The sequence below is a fragment of the Apteryx rowi genome, unplaced genomic scaffold, assembly GCF_003343035.1.
Source record: "Apteryx rowi isolate R43461 unplaced genomic scaffold, aptRow1 scaffold_214, whole genome shotgun sequence".
In the NCBI taxonomy this organism is placed as follows: domain Eukaryota; kingdom Metazoa; phylum Chordata; class Aves; order Apterygiformes; family Apterygidae; genus Apteryx; species Apteryx rowi.
This window is the reverse complement of record NW_020448464.1, coordinates 922,201-939,514: the sequence shown is the minus strand read 5'-3', so window position 1 is coordinate 939,514 and position 17,314 is coordinate 922,201. Positions and strand designations below refer to the sequence as shown.

The following is a 17,314-nucleotide window of genomic DNA, read 5'->3' as shown; positions in this document are numbered from 1 at the left end:
CTTGCAAACTCATAAATGAGTTTTCAAACTCATAAACGAGTCTTCACTTGCGTGAGACAGAGGAACACACCTGCTTGTGAAACACAGAGCAGCTGTAGAGATGGTTTTGCATGGGGATGGGCCTGAACTGAAAGTGACCCCCAGACCCATGGGATCTCTCACCTGTGCGACTGCACATCTTGACCACCCTCAGCAGACAGCTGTGTTGCCGCTTTAGCACAGCTGAGTGCAGAACTCTTCCCTTTGGGCACCACAGCCCTTCGGCACCTTGCTTGCAGTTCCCTGTCCTCAAAGGAGGGGGTGAGAGCTGTTCCATAAGTCAGGGTTTTCTATATTTAGGAGTAGCAAACATGCCGCTCATAATAACACTGCTCATTGCTACCTGTTGGCAGGATTCACAGGAGCAGAGGCACCGCTCAGCCAAGAAGCTGCCGATATTGGGCTGCTGGCAGCCAGCAGAAGCCAACTGTCTCCTCACCAGGTAGTAAGGTGAGCTCCTAGGACACTGGTAGGGCACCTGCACCAGACCTGCATTAACGCTTTACATCTGCACAGAAGCATGCTAATTTTACTACTGCAGACAAGACTTGGGCCGTAAGAGCCTTCCCAAGATTGTATTCCTTACAAAATACAAACTCATGTTTGTAAAACTAAACGTTAAGTATGTGAAACTAGGAGAGAAATGCAGTTAACTCAGAATACCTCCAAATTGAGGAGCTGTAGCCAACACCAAGCACAGAGAGGTCTTCCCTTTCTGGGCTTTCACCCGCGTTGAGAAGCAAAGGTGGGAAAGGCAATCCCCAAATACCGAATTTGACAATGCTGACCAATTTTAAGTGAATACGCCGTCTTTAAACGGCAGGGGAACCAACGCCAGCCTCAAGCACCCGTTCCCGGCACGCAAATGCCCGCGCCGCGCTGTCAGGGCAGCGGCCGGCGGCCGTTAGGGGCGCCGGCAGCCAGTGGGGGCGCTGGCAGCCGTTGTCGCCCCCGGCGGCTGTTAGCGCCCTCGGCAGCCGTTAGGGACGCCGCCGCCTGCGCTGCCCCCTCCTTGTGCCGTCCCGGCCCCACGAGGCGGCGGGGGAAGCCAAACTCCCCTCAGCTTTTGCCCGTGCGTGTGGTGTTTTGTGTGTTTGTTTTTTTTTTCCTTTTTCTCCCCCCTCCCGGGCCAGGAGCCGGCTCCGGGGGCAGCTGTGTCACCACTCCCCCCCCCCCAAACTTGGAGCGCTGTGGGAGGACGGCGCCCGGCCGCGCCTGCAATCATTAACCGGCGGGAGGAGGCGGGCCCCGGGCACAGGCTCGCACCTGCCTGCCCCCGGCCCGCCGCGGGAGCCGAGGCGAGGCGAGGCGCAGCGGTGTCCCGCTGGCTGGGGGCACCCCGCTTCCTCGGGGCCGGGCGGCGGCGCCTCGCCGCGCAGCGCCGGGGGGAGGTCTCCCCGCGCCTCCCCTCTGGCGGCGGGAGCCGGCGCGCCGCGGGCCATGGCCGGCTGCTGCCTCTCGGCCGAGGAGAAGGAGTCGCAGCGCATCAGCGCCGAGATCGAGCGGCAGCTGCGCCGCGACAAGCGGGACGCCCGCCGGGAGCTGAAGCTGCTGCTGCTGGGTGAGTGCGGGCCGCCGCCGCCGCGCCGGCGGGTTTCCTCCCGGTATTTTCTGTAGCCGGCACAGGCGCGGGTACGGCAGGGATTAAAATACCAGCCGCTGCCGCCGCCTCTGCCCCTGCCCTGAACAGCCGCTGGGCGTCTGCGGGTGCCGCCGGATGGCGCTGGCGGCGGGGGAGGTGGCTGTGGGCGAGGTGGCTGTGGGCGATGTCTGGTTTAAAGTTGTCACCGCTGTTACCGTGTGTGTAGCTGGACCAGAGAAAAATAGCAGGTTTTTCTATCCCCTGTGCATGTAGGTTGCCACCCGTTTTTTTTTTTTTTTTGCTTGTATTGAAAAGGAAAAAAAAACAAATGCAACAGGCACTTAAAAAGGTGGTGATGCTGCCATCATGCTGTTTGAAATGTGCTGACTTATTCTTGTGAGTGGCGAGATGTGTTTGAGCAAACATTAGCTGCAGACTCGGGCAATGGTGTTCGCACACGCTGCTCAGATGCATGGCCGATCCTGCATCTGAGCACTCATGTCTCAGGCTTTGCACGTGCTCGGTGCCGCGTTGAAGGCCTGCACACGTGGAGCGGGCAGAGGCCGTGCCAGCCAGCCCACTGGGACAAGTGGCTCTCCCGCAGCTTCGTTTCCCACACTAGCTGCTTTGCTTTCTTGATGCCTGCTGGTGCACCGGTGGCGGTTCAGCTCGAGGGAGGCGTCAGTGGGAGCAGTGGCATGGAAGRGGTCGATGGCTCTGAGCCTTTCGAACTGTCACGGCTCAGAGCAGGCTCCAGACACACCTACAGTAGAGATCCTGTCGCTCCGGTGGCAACTGGAGGGTAAACTAAAAGTCCACAGCGGTGGCTGAAGGAAAACAAGAAACTTGAAACCACCTGATACAAATTCTTGACTAAGGTGAATCAGGCTAGAAAAGGGTTCTTGTTGTTGTTTTTTCCTGTGACACTTGTGCCCAAAAAACTTGATGCAGAAGCTTTCAGGCCTCAAAGCTCCCAGTGTGGAGCAGGAACAGCTCCTTTCCTATAACCAGCACCTGAGGAAAAGTCCATGTGTAGTGCTGGGAGTCAGTGAACTGGCTTTACTCTGTGCTAGTGCTTACACTYCCCTGTTGCAGACTCCAACTTCATCTCTACCACAAACTGGTCAAGATGTGACAGCTTACACCAGGTACCTAATCAAACAACCAACCACCCAGGAATAACTTACAGGAAGGCTTCAAACAGTAAGTTTTTAAGAAGGCTCAGTAAAACTGTTGATCAAAACCAAGTTTAAACAAACTGTTCTGAATGTTACATTACACAATGATCTTAATATAAAACAGATTTAAAAAAAGAAAACCCAAAATACTGACTCACCCTCAGTGGCATATGTCTGATTTGCTATTGCTTCTCCCTATTACCTGTGTAGAAATCTGTGGTTAACTGATGTGACAATCTAATGTCTGTTCATCTTGTGCAAGATTTTGAGGCAAATAGGAAAATATTTGGATTTTGTGATCAAAATTTATTCATAAGAAGCAAGATTTGTGGGTTAAAATGTTTCGCTAGACCAGTTAGTTTATCTGTGTTGCTTATCTTTGAAGATTGAGAAGTAACTTTTATTTACTTTTCTGCTATATAATGTTCTACATTATCCAATTTAAGTGTTATAATGTTAACTAGTTTCATGCTTTCTCCTCTGTTTGATTCTTGGATATCACACACCATACACTATTGTTTTGCTTTAACTGAAAACATGGAGTGAGGGGGAGGTTCTGTATTTATTCAGTTTTTAGCAGGAGAATAGGTGAGCATGACTATGGGATTTTGAAAACAACCCCCCCCCACAAACTAAAAACCTTATATTAGCATATATTATTTCATATTTTGCCCTGTTAAAATCATTATAAAGCATATCCTCTCCAGCAACATACAAGGCTATACAGCTATGGATGTTATATGTTATGCACATTATTGAAAGAATTTTTCTGTTGGACAAGTCAGTCACTTGGACATAAAGCAGAATATACAAATAATATTTACTTGCATACGGTTTGGGGCCAAGCATAATTTTAGAATGTCTGAAGAAGAATTAGCAGACTTTCAGTGTTGGTTAGCTTAAGGCTTAGGTTTGATGGAGAAATTAGAGCGAAATCCCATGTCCCTGTTAGCCAAGAAGTCGAACTAGGTTACTGGTTTGTTTCAAGGCCAAACATTACAATGTTTGAATCCAAGCAAGCAACTGTAATGTTGTAATTTTAAAATCAAAGGTGAATTTGACTACTAAGTTCATCTACAGGTTCTTGTGCACCATAGTGAGCTTTAAAAATACTTTATTTGCTTGTTGTAATGCAAAACCATCAAGGAAAACCTCAGGTGGGTTGTGCAGCAGTAACACTAATCACTCATACAAAAAGATTCCAAACCTGTCAAATAAGGAAAAGGCTCCCAAAGATGAGGTTTTTCAAAAGTACTCATCTGTGACAGTACTTGTGGGTCTTGGGGAAATACCAAGCCTTTCTGAACTTCCCCTTGGCGATAAACAAACTGAAACTTCCTTCTAACCTAAGTGTACCATTACCAATGATGGCAGTAGATGTAGTATTGTAACAGGGATAATTTGTTTTTTTCTAGTAATTAAAATATTTTCTAGAATGTGGATGAAACCAAGTATGTTCAGATATTGCAAATTTACATGGGGAAGTGTAATTTGAGTCATGTAGTTCCATGATTTCAGTAAAAAGTAAAAATATATCTTCTTGTCTTACAAACTTACCTGCTACTTTAGTCTTTCATATAAGAATAAAAGAGTGGTTATCCTGGGTTACTGTCCATCCAGCCATGTTTTGCCTCCAAAAAGCAGACCCTTAAGAAATAATATAAGAGTGGCACAAATATGACTTTCCCCCTGCCCCCAGCCTGCACTGTCTGCCTCTAAGTATTCCTGTCTCAGAAGCTTCCTGAGCCACATGGAGTTTCTGAGTTTTTAGCCACCATCAGTGCATTTACCTGCCATGAATTCATCTAGCTTCCTTCTGTCATCCACAACATTTTGTGGCAAGATATATTCAGCTTACCTGTGTGTTGTATGAGAACCCACTTCCTTTTGTTTTCAGCTGGCCTCTTCCTACCTTTATATAATGCCTCTCAATATTTGTTTTGGAAGGCAAGCAGACTGCCAGTGTCTATTCACTCTCTTCCATGCCTCTTCTGTTTTTACAGACCTCTGTTTTACCCTTCAGTAATCTGTTTTCCAGGCTGAAACAAATGATTTTTTTCTTCATTATGCCCACATATATGCATGGTGATGGTGTGCTAATGAAGGGAGGGTGGTGCAATTTACTTGGACATCTCGAGTCTACTGCCGTAAGAAGCTAATATACTGGGAAGTGGCTGGTTTTGTTATTTTTTTAAAACCACTGACTTTACATTATTACACTTGAAAATTCTCTTCCATACCTTCTATTGAATGCACCAGGGTTCCCTTCTTGACAAGGGTGAGGCAGACTTTGAAAAGAGCTCAGATTGTTCCATAGTGCTGAGACGTTGTGCTGAATGGACCCCATTGCAGGTTTTACATGCTTCTAAAATATGTCTCTTAATACCACAATTACATGAAAAAGCTTTGTTAGCTAGGTTTAGCTCAGGGTATGAAAAATTCATGCTTTCTTATGTGACATTAATAGATGCACTTCTGTTAATAAAGAGACCTCATTAAAAACTTTTAGTTAAAGAGAGTTAATGTTGCTGGGGGAAGTGGGCTTTTAAAAAACAAAAAAACTTTCATGTCTAAGAGGACAGATGTTGTTGTCGCATTCTTTTGTAGGTAGCTTATTTGAGGATTAGTTTTTAAAACAAATGCTTAGATTGTGATTGTGTGTGAAAATTGAGTGTAAAACCTCTGGAGGGAAGCCATAGGGCTTCTGAGAGTGCCTAGGCAGCAGATTTGAAGGGAGAGAGAGATAGCTCAGGTGGTCTTCTGAAGGCTCAGTGGATGCCATCTCATGTAGATTCTCTTCTCTTCCAGCCTTCATCATTATAACAGCCAGAGGTGGAGAGGATCATGTTTGGCAGGCACAGTCACAGCTCCTTGATGAGCTGCAGTAAGGTGTAACAGCTGCCCTTTCTATGGTTTGTAAAGTGCAGAGAGATGCACAGCCATTTAAAGAAATGATATGAAGATGATAGACTGGCAGTACATTGCCTTCTGATTGGAAGTAGCAAAATCTCCAACCAGATTACACCGTGACAACTCCCACTGGAAGAAAATTGCACTTCTGATAGAAGTACAATTGTAAGCCTGAATTTTCTTTTAAACATCTGGAGAAATATACATTGATCACACCACATGTGGGTTTTATATGAACCACTTTTTTATTTCTCTCCAATTTTAGTCCATACTTTGGCAAGAGAATGAGTAAAAAATGTTTATACATCAATAAAGTGATAAAAAGGCTTTACTGAAAGCTCTAGTGGAGTCTATGATTGCTCTTGCGTTTGGCACTGCAATCACTTAACAGTCATCCCATTTAAAGCATTTAAACATTTAAAGCGTAAGGTTAACACAAGAAGCCTTAAGAATGAATCATGATTCAAAGGTAGGGAAGGAATTGACCAGCACTGCTTTTTGTATTTCTCAGAGAAGTGTCCAATATGTTTAGAGAGAGCAGACTTTGAGTGGCTTCTAGTTTCTGTGGGAAGTTCTGTGAAGGCTCATCTAATTTGAAGGACTGGATCACAGTCTGCAATACGTGACTGAATCCTCCCATGGGATCTGTCTTCCCAGTTATGACAAAATGGGCAAAAGACTAAGTTTCTAAACATATTCAGCTACAATCTAATAAGAAATAATCCAATTTTAAGTGTTCACTTATAAGTGGGTAGCTGGACAGCAAAGCATTGTAGTGAACCAGGAACTTCCATACAGGTTATGGTGGGTAGATGAAGCATTTTGTGCTGGTGACATTTGCAGTAGTAGGAATAAATATCCTGATACCTTTTGTTTCCCTAAAAGAAATCATTAGATTTTCACAGGAAGCACAGATTAATGTCTCTGAGAATGTGAAAGTTCTAGAAATGGGAAAGTGTCAGCAAGGTGCTTTTTTTTTTTTTTTAATGGCACTGGACAGGCTGAATATTCATGAATGTGATCAAGTATGACTTACTATTTTTAAGTAGTGCCACATGAATAAGAAGCTCTTCTGTGATGAAAACAAGTTGAATTTGCGTGAGTCATAAAGATAAAGAGAAAGGAAGTATATACATATCAAGCTAGTGATGGCAGAATATAAATAAGCCTGAAATAAACACAATATTAGAGTTGCAGCTCTTCTCCTTTGGATATAATGTAAGATCATATTGGCAAGACTGGGCATCTAGAAAGAACAGAATTTCTTTTCCATAAACGAAGGTCATTGCATGTTGGTTTGTCCGTTTTCCATGGCAGCTGTAACTGGGTTGTACTTACCAGCAACTTTCCTGCTCTTCCATTTGCAAGGTGATTTTTATGTATCGTTTTTATTACTGTCCATAACCAGATCTGTCCGTTAGGAATGGCTGGTGGGAAGCTTAAGGGCTGAGACTGAGTTAATCAGTGAGAGTGGCTGTACCTGAGCCCCTGCAGGTGCCTTCCCTCAGTGCCTCAGGGCAAAGTCAAGGCTTCATAGTTTGTGGAACTCAGTTCTTCATTGCAAATATGGACATGCGACACAGCCCTGTGGGGCCTCAGTTCCTCACTCTGAACTGGCAATAACGGCTTTTGGTTTATCTTCCCAAAATAAGTAGGCTGGAAGAGCGCTTATATCCTGTCTTGTGAGGGCAATTTCAATTATAAGTTTTTTGGGTTTTTTTTCCTACCTGTTGTGTGATATTGGTGATTCCTTGCTTTTTTTGCAGCCTACCCCAAGTTGTCTGCGCCTTTCTCGGACATATTTGCTATGTCTGTTGATATAGACTGGCTTCGGTGAACAGATTGTATATAAAACTGAGTCCATCTACTTGACGACCTGGTAAATTTGTTCTTTTTCTTTCCTAGCTGTGTGAAAATTAATTCCAAGAAGGCACAGTGTACAACTCTAATTTGAATGGATGTAAAGAGAGGAGGCTGTTTCATTTTGAAGAATAATCTTCTTATATGTAGGTGGTTAATTGTTGTTGTTAATTTTGTTTGTTTTGGTAACTTGCTAACAGAGGTTTCCCGAAATTGACTCTCTAGAGAAAACTGATGCAATGAGTAAGTGCTGGATATGCCGTAGGTTCCTGGTTCCACAGTTCCTGAGAATAAACAAGATAATCTGTCTCTTTAGAAGCTAACCTGAACAAATACTTTATAGAAATCAATTTTAATAGCTGCAAGCTTTGTCATGGTGGGCAGTTGTAAAATATTCAGGAACTGTTTGGATTGTGCACGCTTGACCTTCATGCTTGTGAAACATGAAGTCCAGTGATCATGTAAAGGCATTTAAGAACAGCTCTATCAATGTACAAGCATCCTTCATTCTTAATTATTCCTGAATCACATTTGGGATAGTTGGATCAATGTGGCATCATTTATAATGTAGACAGTTTGTTGTGCTTTAATATGGAGAACATGCTTTTGCAGGGTTGAGGGTAGACTGACCCCTCGATAAACATCCTGGCTGGTAAGGACAATGATGTAATTTACAGTGACTAACTCAAAGCTTTACTCAGATCTTTATCAATCAGTATGTGTGTCAGGACAGTAATTTTGGTTGAACTGGATTTTATTTCCTAGAAAGATGTGTTAAAGATTTCAAATGATAAGTCATGAATTCTCCCCATGTACCTTTTGATTAAAACAGCCTTTCCTGTTCTTTGAATAAAACATTTAAATCATGCTCTTGAGATTTCCATTCTGCAATTCTAAACATTTTAAGGATTATATTAAGATAACATTCCGTTGCTTGGAGGTTCAGCAAAGTGATCATTAAGTGCTGGTGCTTTGTGCCAAAAGCTTATTTTGTCTTCACTGGGTGTTAGTTGAAAATGCCAGTTGTTATTTTCCACCTCTAGTATGTTCTGTGCTTCGTTTTGGGAGAATTTAACTGTTGCATTTCTAGGTGATGCCACCATTATCAAAACATGAAAGAATTTGTTTGAAATGTTCAAAGAGGTAGCACTTACTAGACAACTACTAATAGTTATCATAGGATTTAACAAGCACAATATTGTGAGGAGGAAGGGATCACAGGGCCTTGTTTCCTTTATTTTTGTGTTAGCTGGTTTAAGAAGCATTAAAGATTACTTGGGGAGAGGAGAGATTGGGAGTGAGGAGAAGAGGATGTGGTTTGTTGAGAAAGTTAGTTACCTCAGAGGTCCCCAAAAGGTATGCAGCCAAAAGGAATAATGTGGCAACCCTGCAGTTTTTCCATAAGGTGGCATCTTACTGCTGGTTGTTTTGTCTTTTTGTGCTCTATCATTTTTTGAGATATGTGATATTCATTCTTCATGTTCCTTGAAGAAAGCAACAAAACAGAATAAGAGAGAAAATGCAATTAGTTTTTTCTGTGACTGCTGTTATAAAGGAGGATAATTGAATATTTATCTTGTTTCATCCCATCTGGCTTTGTTTCCAAAGTAAATACTACCATAACATGTAGGGCAAAGTTTGAATTTTCTGAAATGGTATGATTTTACTTAAAAGGGAGGTTAATGAGTAGTTTAATGTAGTTATCTTTAGTCTTCAAAAAAGAGAGTTAAGAAATGAATAATTAAATTTTTATGATAATGCTGTTAAATTTTCAATCTTCTGCTAACTGCTAAGTGATTCTTGTTAGGATTGCCTTCAAATTATTTGCTTTTATTATATTTGCTATAGCTACTGTCTGTGCCTAATATGTCCTACTAACTATAGGAAAAAAGTAAATTAAGTATTACATCTTTCTGATTTAAAACTGAAATACAAGGCCTAGATTAAAATAAGTTCTCAGGATTCAACCGCTATCCTTTTATTCAAGAATACCATGTGAAGCATTGCACATGAGCTGAAGAAAATGAACATGGGAGCTGCTATATTGCAGGATTGTCTTTTGAAGTACCAAGGAATTCCCGCTTACAAAGGATGCCCGACTCTTGCTTAAATTTCTCTCTGAGCATCCATGGCTGGATGAACTGTGCAATAATTTGCTATGTCTGCACAGACCAAAACCTCCATTTTATCTAATTCACTCTGCTTCATACAGTCTTGCCTGTGGCTTCAATATTGTTGCAAAAAACTTTGCAATGAATGGCATGTGTGACTGTTCAAATATATTAATAAATGGTCCTGTGGTATCATGATCGCATTTTTGCTCAAGTAGTTTATCTAGATCTGATAACCTGATCTACTTTTTTTTTTTCATGACCTACATAATATATATCTAGCTAACTAGCTTCCCTTTCTTTTCCAGAACAACTTACTGAGAACAAAAGCAGCTGAAGAAGGCAAGGACTGCTGTATGCTGTTCCTTTACCTTGTTTTTGTGGTTTAAGGGTGAATGTAGCACATCCTGATGCTACTATTAAATACATTTTTTTGTCCAAAAAGAATTAGCAGAGTTTGTCATATATCACCAACTCATTTTCATCACATGAATAGAAAAACTTTCCAAGTAATACATGTTGATTTTATGTCTAGCAAGTGGTGATCAATGACAGATTACTACTTGGCTTCCATTTGAGTACAAGAATCATATAAAGCCACTATTAATTTTTTTCCTTTTTGATTTGTAAGAGCAGGTGGTCAATTTGAACAAATAAGTGCTTCTTAAAGAGCATTCCAGTTGGAAAGAGTAAAACATGAAACCCAAATATTGCCCTGGGAAATAGTTTAGCTCTAGGTTATGCAGTGAAATATTAAATATAAGCTTTGGTTATTATGTTTTCCTTTTTACTTTTCAGTAATTTTTTTTTTTCTCTAAATCAATTCCAGGTCTAATGATTTCCTCCACCGAGGAAAGCAAGATAATTTTTCATGAGTAGTRTTATAAAACTGTTGCCTCAAGAACTGTTTGTTTAGAATGTACCTTCAAAGCACTTAAGATTGAATTTGCCATTCCCCAGCTTTGTAAACGTACTTTGTTTAAGTATTTAATCTCTTTAATGTGGATAGCCATCTAAGCATGTACCTTCATTTGCAGACATCAAAAAAAGATCAAAAGTCATCTGCAATTTGTTTTTCAAAGGATATAGATGTAACTTTCTTTGCATACGAGATACATGTTGTATTATCCAGCATGTTGGAAACTAACCTTGGCTATGTTATGTTCCTCTGGCTCCAGTTTGTTTTAATGTATTTCGATACTGCTTTTTTTCTTTAGAATTTAAGTCCTTTAAACTTAAAAATTGCAGCATGTAACCACTTTTATGAAGTATGTTTTGGGGTCAATATCACTGAAGAAAAGTTTTGGAAAAAATTCTTATACTGTCATTGGTCAGATGCCAAATATTTCTAATTGCAGTATTTCACAAATTGATGTGAATATTTTCTCCTTCAGTGGTATTAAGAGTTGTTTGTAATCTTGTTTTATAGAGAATGGTCATCTTGCCGAAGAGTCTGTAAGATTCCGGGTAGCATGATTGTTTGTAAGCAGGAGCACTGGAAAAACTTACTTGAAACATGCTTTTGGGTTGCTGTTCAGAATGCTTAACTTTTAGCTTAGTGTGTAATGTTGTGCGGGTTGCCACTTGCAACATACTAAAAAACAAATTAAAATCTGATTCAAGTAATTAAAATCTGATTCAATATAATTACAATGAAGTGCATAAGAAACCTGAGAAACAGCAGGTAATCCATTTTAACCAAACATTTTCTGATTTTTAGTCAGTGGCTTGATCAAGCCTGTGGTTTATAGGGCTCTGAAGAAAGATTTTGATTTCTGTGCTTAGCAGATGAGAGAGGAGGGAGAAAAAGTAAAATTAGGTCCTATTCTCATCACTGAAATTTCCATTCTCTGTGGTAATATTAATAGCTGATTCTAGCAGTGGCTCACAGACTTTTTAGGTTATTTCTTTTCATCTTTCTGTGCTAAGCAGCCTTTGAGCTTTCTTACCTCTTAGTACTTTTCTGTATTTACTGTGCCTGGCTTCAGTTCTGTTGTATGTATAAAACAGTGTGTAAATTTAGGTAAAGATTTTGCAGATAGGACTTCCTTTGGAGTATTTCTTGAAAGAGTAAGCTAACTTTTCAGTAAAACTAGCAGAGTGTTGTTTTCTACCTTTGCCCTGTTCCACTTCCCAGATATGTTGCTTAAAGTTTGACTGTTGACTGGATCTCTTTTTCTTTCTTTTTTTAAATTGGGACAGTAATCTGTTTTCTCTCTGACATGTTGTGTCTTGTGAAGTGTTCCACCAATTCCTATGGAAAGCAGTTTGAAATGTCGGTGCTAAAAGTACTGTAAAATATCCTTGAAAAATGAAAGTGTCAGCATATGGCAGCCTGTTATGAAAAAGCTGTAAAATTTGACAGTTTATTTAGATTAGAATCATAGAATGGTATTATAATTTCTTGGATGTTCCAGTTTCCACTGTTATGTAGTTAACCCACTAGTGATAATTACAGCATTGGAAATTTTGAACTAATTTTTCCATCACTTATATTTGCAAATTTTTCACTGATAAGTTGGGTGAAAACAGAACACAGAGAGGGAACACTTTCCACTTAAAACTTGTATATTTAAAGCAAGTATCATTAATAGCAATGTAAAAAAATGTTAAAAAGAATTTCTGCAGTTTCGTTTTAGTCTTAGTGCAGCAATGCTGCTTAGCACAGCCATGTTGATGTTTCAAATATGTTAAAGGTGTATTTTTGTGCAAAAGAGAAGGGAAAAAGAAACAAGATTTGATATTTAATATCTTGTTTCCCTTATGGTTTGTATTAGGAAAATTAAATTTGAGGCCTCTTTAACTCAAGTAGTAGCAGCAATTAGATATGCATACTTAAAAAAAAAAAAGATAACAGCCAACCTCATTAGCTGTGTTTTTGTCATTGTTTTGTCCAAAGTGCTTTTAAAAAGGTGTCCTTTTCTGATTGAATAGTCACTACTTTGTATATTTCTTTTTTGTGCTCTTCTAGTAGACTCATCATATGAAATAACACAGGGATAATTGACTCTGTCTCTAGATAGCTTTCTATACTATAAATAGGAAAATGTCCTGTGCCTGGAAATGAATGCTTCTTTTTTTTTTTTCCTTGGTAGCTGAAGAGAGGAAGTTTTCCTGTATGAACATAGTATCTTCTGCTGCTAGCAGTGGTGACTGCAGTGAATTTTTAAAATTAAACTTGTATTGATTTGTTTCAAAGTTATCTATATTGGTCATGTATAACCTGGAATTTTATGAGACGAAGATTATAGTTAGGAAAAAACTGTAACAGGAATGAAGTTTTACAGCTTTAGTAGAAATTGATTGTCTGTGTTTTGTGTTTTCTTTTAACTAGAGACAATGATATTTTGAAGTATAATGTGGGAGATGATACTCTCTATCATATTGCATACTCACTTTCAGGTTTTCAAGCACTGGTGCTCTTTCTGCAGGCCTAGACTGCTCAGCACATAATGCATGGTTCTTATTTAAAATCTATCATTTCTGTATGATTAGGATTTTAAGATGTTGTCTATTCCAGCAGTGCAGGAAAGCAGATCTTCCCAAAACCTTTGTGTGCAGTGACAGTACTATTGTTTGTGGATATTTTTTCTCTCACCATTCTGGAATCTAATGTTTACTGTGCATATGTTAGGAAGTTGGAGTAACTTGGAGAATTCTTTTTCAAGACAGTATTCCAACTTTCTAAGAGGAAATTGAGTCAGTCTGTACTATGTTAGATATGAATGAATTAAACTTCAAGAATACATTGAGATATTTCACCACTGACATACCGTTGGATTGGTCAGTTATAATGTTACTCAGTACTGGAAAAATCACTTCTGCTGTGAAAGTATTAGGTTAATGATGAGACTTTTTAAAATACTGATCTCGAGCTGAATTAGCTTATTGGAGATATAGGTTACCTTCATTTGTAGTGTAAAACTGAAGGCATTCTTTGGAAGATAGAATTCTTTTAAAATGACATTTAGATAAAAAGGGAAGACTGAGTTTCTGAATGTATGGTTCCACTGCTAGTCTGAGTCTTCTCTAATTAATTTCTTTTAAATGTGATTGTTTTTCCTAGTGCTTGTACTTGTGCCCATCTTTTGCTGAAAAAGCTTTAGAACTTTATGCAGTTTATGCACCAAACAATTCATTTTAGCCCTTAGGACATGTCCATTTCACAATTTCTAGTTTTCTGTTTGGAATGAAACTGTGTTTCACATAAAAACTTGGTATTCATTACCCAAGCAGGAAGCTTTTATGCTTAACTGTTTGTTTTATTGTTACTTCACAATCTTAAAGCCACGTGACAGCCTGTTACTTCTTATGTAGCACCTTTTGTGACATCTAGGGTTACAACTTCTGCAGCTGGAACTAGCATCTCTTACTTGGCAAACACATAAGAGTCCTAATTTTTGGTTGAGGTTCTTAAATGCTAGCATGATCGGCATCAAAATAAGGAACTTCCAGACCTGTGTTTTTGAAGAGCTCTTGCCAATCCCCTGCTGCGGACTTGCCAAACCTTTACTCTGCATGTGTGTTAGCATGCTGTAGTTTTCCTTCTTTGTCAGTCGCAACTCAGTGTGAACACTGTCAAGATAAAACCAGAGTTTATTTCACTGGGAATTTTCACCAGTTATTAACAAAAGATTTTTAAACTTTTCGATTGTTTAGTAATTTTAATTCTTTCTAGTGCTTTGCCTGCCAGTTCTCACAGTCTGCATGCACAGTCACCTCTCAGTTCAGCTGTACTGGCAGATTGTTGTAGAATGATGCCCGAAAAATCCTGTTCGGATTACTGAGAGACTCATGAAAGGAAAGTAACAGGTTGCTTAAAGATACCAGCAGATCTGAACACTGGCACTCTGTCTCTGGGATTAAATGTGCCATAATATCCAATGCAAAAGAATTGAGGCTCTATAAAATCTGGGGATGGCAGTACATTCAGCTGCGTACTATCCTGTTAAAATTTCAGAGAGAGGGAAAGAGAGAGAGGGAGAGAGAGATTTCAAACCTTTGTACTTGTATCAAAATTACTAATGTGCTAAAACTCTAGTAAAATGAGATGAACACAATTCTTGTGGATTTAGAAATGTATCTTCTATATAACACCAGTAGGTTCAGTGAAAGTCATGGGAATTTAAGTATTCAGGTGATGTGAAAGCTTTTTGAAAATGTTACCTACTGATTTCAAGTCACTCCAGGGGAACAATTTTACTTTAGCGTGTATATTAAAAAAAAAAAAAGTCATTAAAAAGATACATTTTTAAAGGGCTGCAGTTTCTTACACAATTGCTTTTCATGTATAACATGAAGTAGTCCATTATTGTCATCAGTGCAGTATGCTATCTTGTAATTTTAAAATCCATGCAGCAGAAATGTCTTTTCATGAGATGTACTTATCTCTGTAAAAATAGAAACATTTAGTTTTAAATTTGAAGTTGTTATTTTATTTTGCACTACTCTAGCATCCTCCTTTTCTTCTTCTTTTTTTTTAAATCAATCCAGTCTTCAGCAACATTTAATTTATTAATTCCTGACACTTTAAATCCTGCAGTCCTCATCATCTGATTGTTTTTAATACCCAGATGTTTGAAAATTACAGTATAAGCACTGGGAATGGTAAACAAGGGATCTTTTTGAGATTGCATGTTACTGAAGTTTTTAATTTGGCTATGTGTAGAAAGAGCTAGTACTCTCTGAAATGTAGACTAAATGGGGGAACCTGTTTAGTATTTGCAGTCTTTCTATTGCAAATTATCTTTTTCATGTATTTCACACTTTTGAGCTTGTATCTTAGGTAAGAGTTACGCACAGATTAAATATGAAACATGATATTTCTGGTGTGCTGATGACTGATTTAAGCGAGATGATAGCAGCAGGGGAACGGTGGTACAGTATTTCATTGACATGTATTCTTGATTCAAATGTTGAATTACGAGCTATGAAACTGGATGAGATTGGGAGATCATGTATTGATACTTTAGCATCCAACATAAAGAATGTGGAGTGGTCTGATATTTTGCTGCTTTGGAACAGATTAGGGCACTGTATATCCCTTATCACATTTTGGGAAAATACAGAGCATATGACCAAATATATTGTGTCAGTCTACTCTTTGATTATTATTTTCTAAAAGAGTTATTGGGTATTTTGGAACTCAGCAACTTTTCTACTAGCAACATTTGCTGTGGTCTTGATCATTTGACAGTCTTGATTAGAACCAGTCTCAAGGAGATTCTTAAGTGAATTTAACCTTAACTGCATGATTTGTTTAAGTATTCATCTAGCATTTGTTAAAGCAATTAAATGGCTTCCACTGTATTTAGTGTGCTTTGAACCTAGGGAGCAATCCCTAACTAGTGTTTATTTTACTATTGCTTTTCTGATTGTCTAGAAATATCAAAGATTCATTCTGTCAGAATCTTGCTATTCCAATAGAAGATGAGGAACAATTATATGTGTAGCTATATGTTGTAAAAAAATAAGTATTCTTTCACCAATGTGTATCACAATAAGTAGTTTGTCAGCAAAAACTTTGTAAAATTCTTCTGTTCGTGAGCTAGCATTATCTGTATTCACACGTGCAGTTGGAGATGTGTGGTGATTTTTTTTGTGGTCTTGTATTACAAATATTTAATTCAAGAATTGTTTGTAATTACTGAAAAGAGTTTTAGTAACAGTAAAAATATTCTCAGAAACTGTAATGAAGGCTGTTTTGATTAAATGAGATAGTCAGCATTCAGGCTGCTCTAAAGCTTCTAAAAATCTCTGCCTTGAACTGAAGAATTTCTATGATTTGTCTCAGAACGCTTTCAGTTGACTGCCTCTTTGAACTGGCTGCTCTTTTCTTGCACCTATTTTCTGACAGGCCACCAATTCCATTTCTACTTCCTTGGCAAAGGACTGCAGGAATAATCTTTACTAAATGTCTTCTGTTCCTTAGATTGTCACCTGACCATTTGTCTTTTCCTTCTGAGACTGGAGTAGGATCTTGTAGTTGTTTCTTAACTGCTATGCATAATGTGTTCAAAAGATTAGCTATGGACTTATTACATGTAGTAGTAAGGTGCCTGTATGGGTCTGGAGACAATATTTTTCTTCACTGTAAATCACAGTCTTTAGATCATGAGCTGTAGTCATTTCCGAAGGAGTAAAACTGCATTTCAGGAACACTGATTTATTTTCCTCTTTTTCTCGTTAATATGATCCATCAAGCTGAGCTCAGTTTAATATAACAGCCACAGTAAATCAAATATTAATAGGTTGACCTGTGTTTATGTTCTCTGGGGGCCCGGGTATAAAATATAATTCTTACTATTAACTCTTTTAATGTTTTGGGGGGTAGTGAGAGGAGGAGTATCTGTTGCTTTGCCCTTTGAGTTCAAATGTTAATAATAACTTTTCTTTTCAGGTTACAATGTAATTGATTAAGCTTATGTCCTCAAATCCTGTTCTGTTTTCCTCCAGTTTACCTGGATGTATGTTACTGTGTTTCAAATATTGCATGTTAGTGAAGCCAGTCATCTTTTAAAGTTCATTACACAATTCATAATAGTTTCCTCTTAAATTTAAAATCTTTTGAGAATTTCTTCGGCTGCCTGAGTGCACCTGAAGAACACTTCCCCTTCATAACACAATTCTATTTT

General features: G+C 39.1%; 1 protein-coding gene across 1 annotated transcript in view; it reads left to right on the top strand.

Annotated features, from left to right (window-relative positions):
* Window positions 1–1,479: 1,479 nt before the first annotated feature.
* Window positions 1,480–17,314, top strand: part of LOC112965401 (guanine nucleotide-binding protein subunit alpha-14) — an 86,841-nt gene continuing 71,006 nt past the window's right edge. The window contains exon 1 of the mRNA XM_026064354.1: window positions 1,480–1,600. Coding sequence (XP_025920139.1) covers window positions 1,480–1,600 — 121 coding nt within the window. The remainder of the gene's footprint in view (window positions 1,601–17,314) is intronic.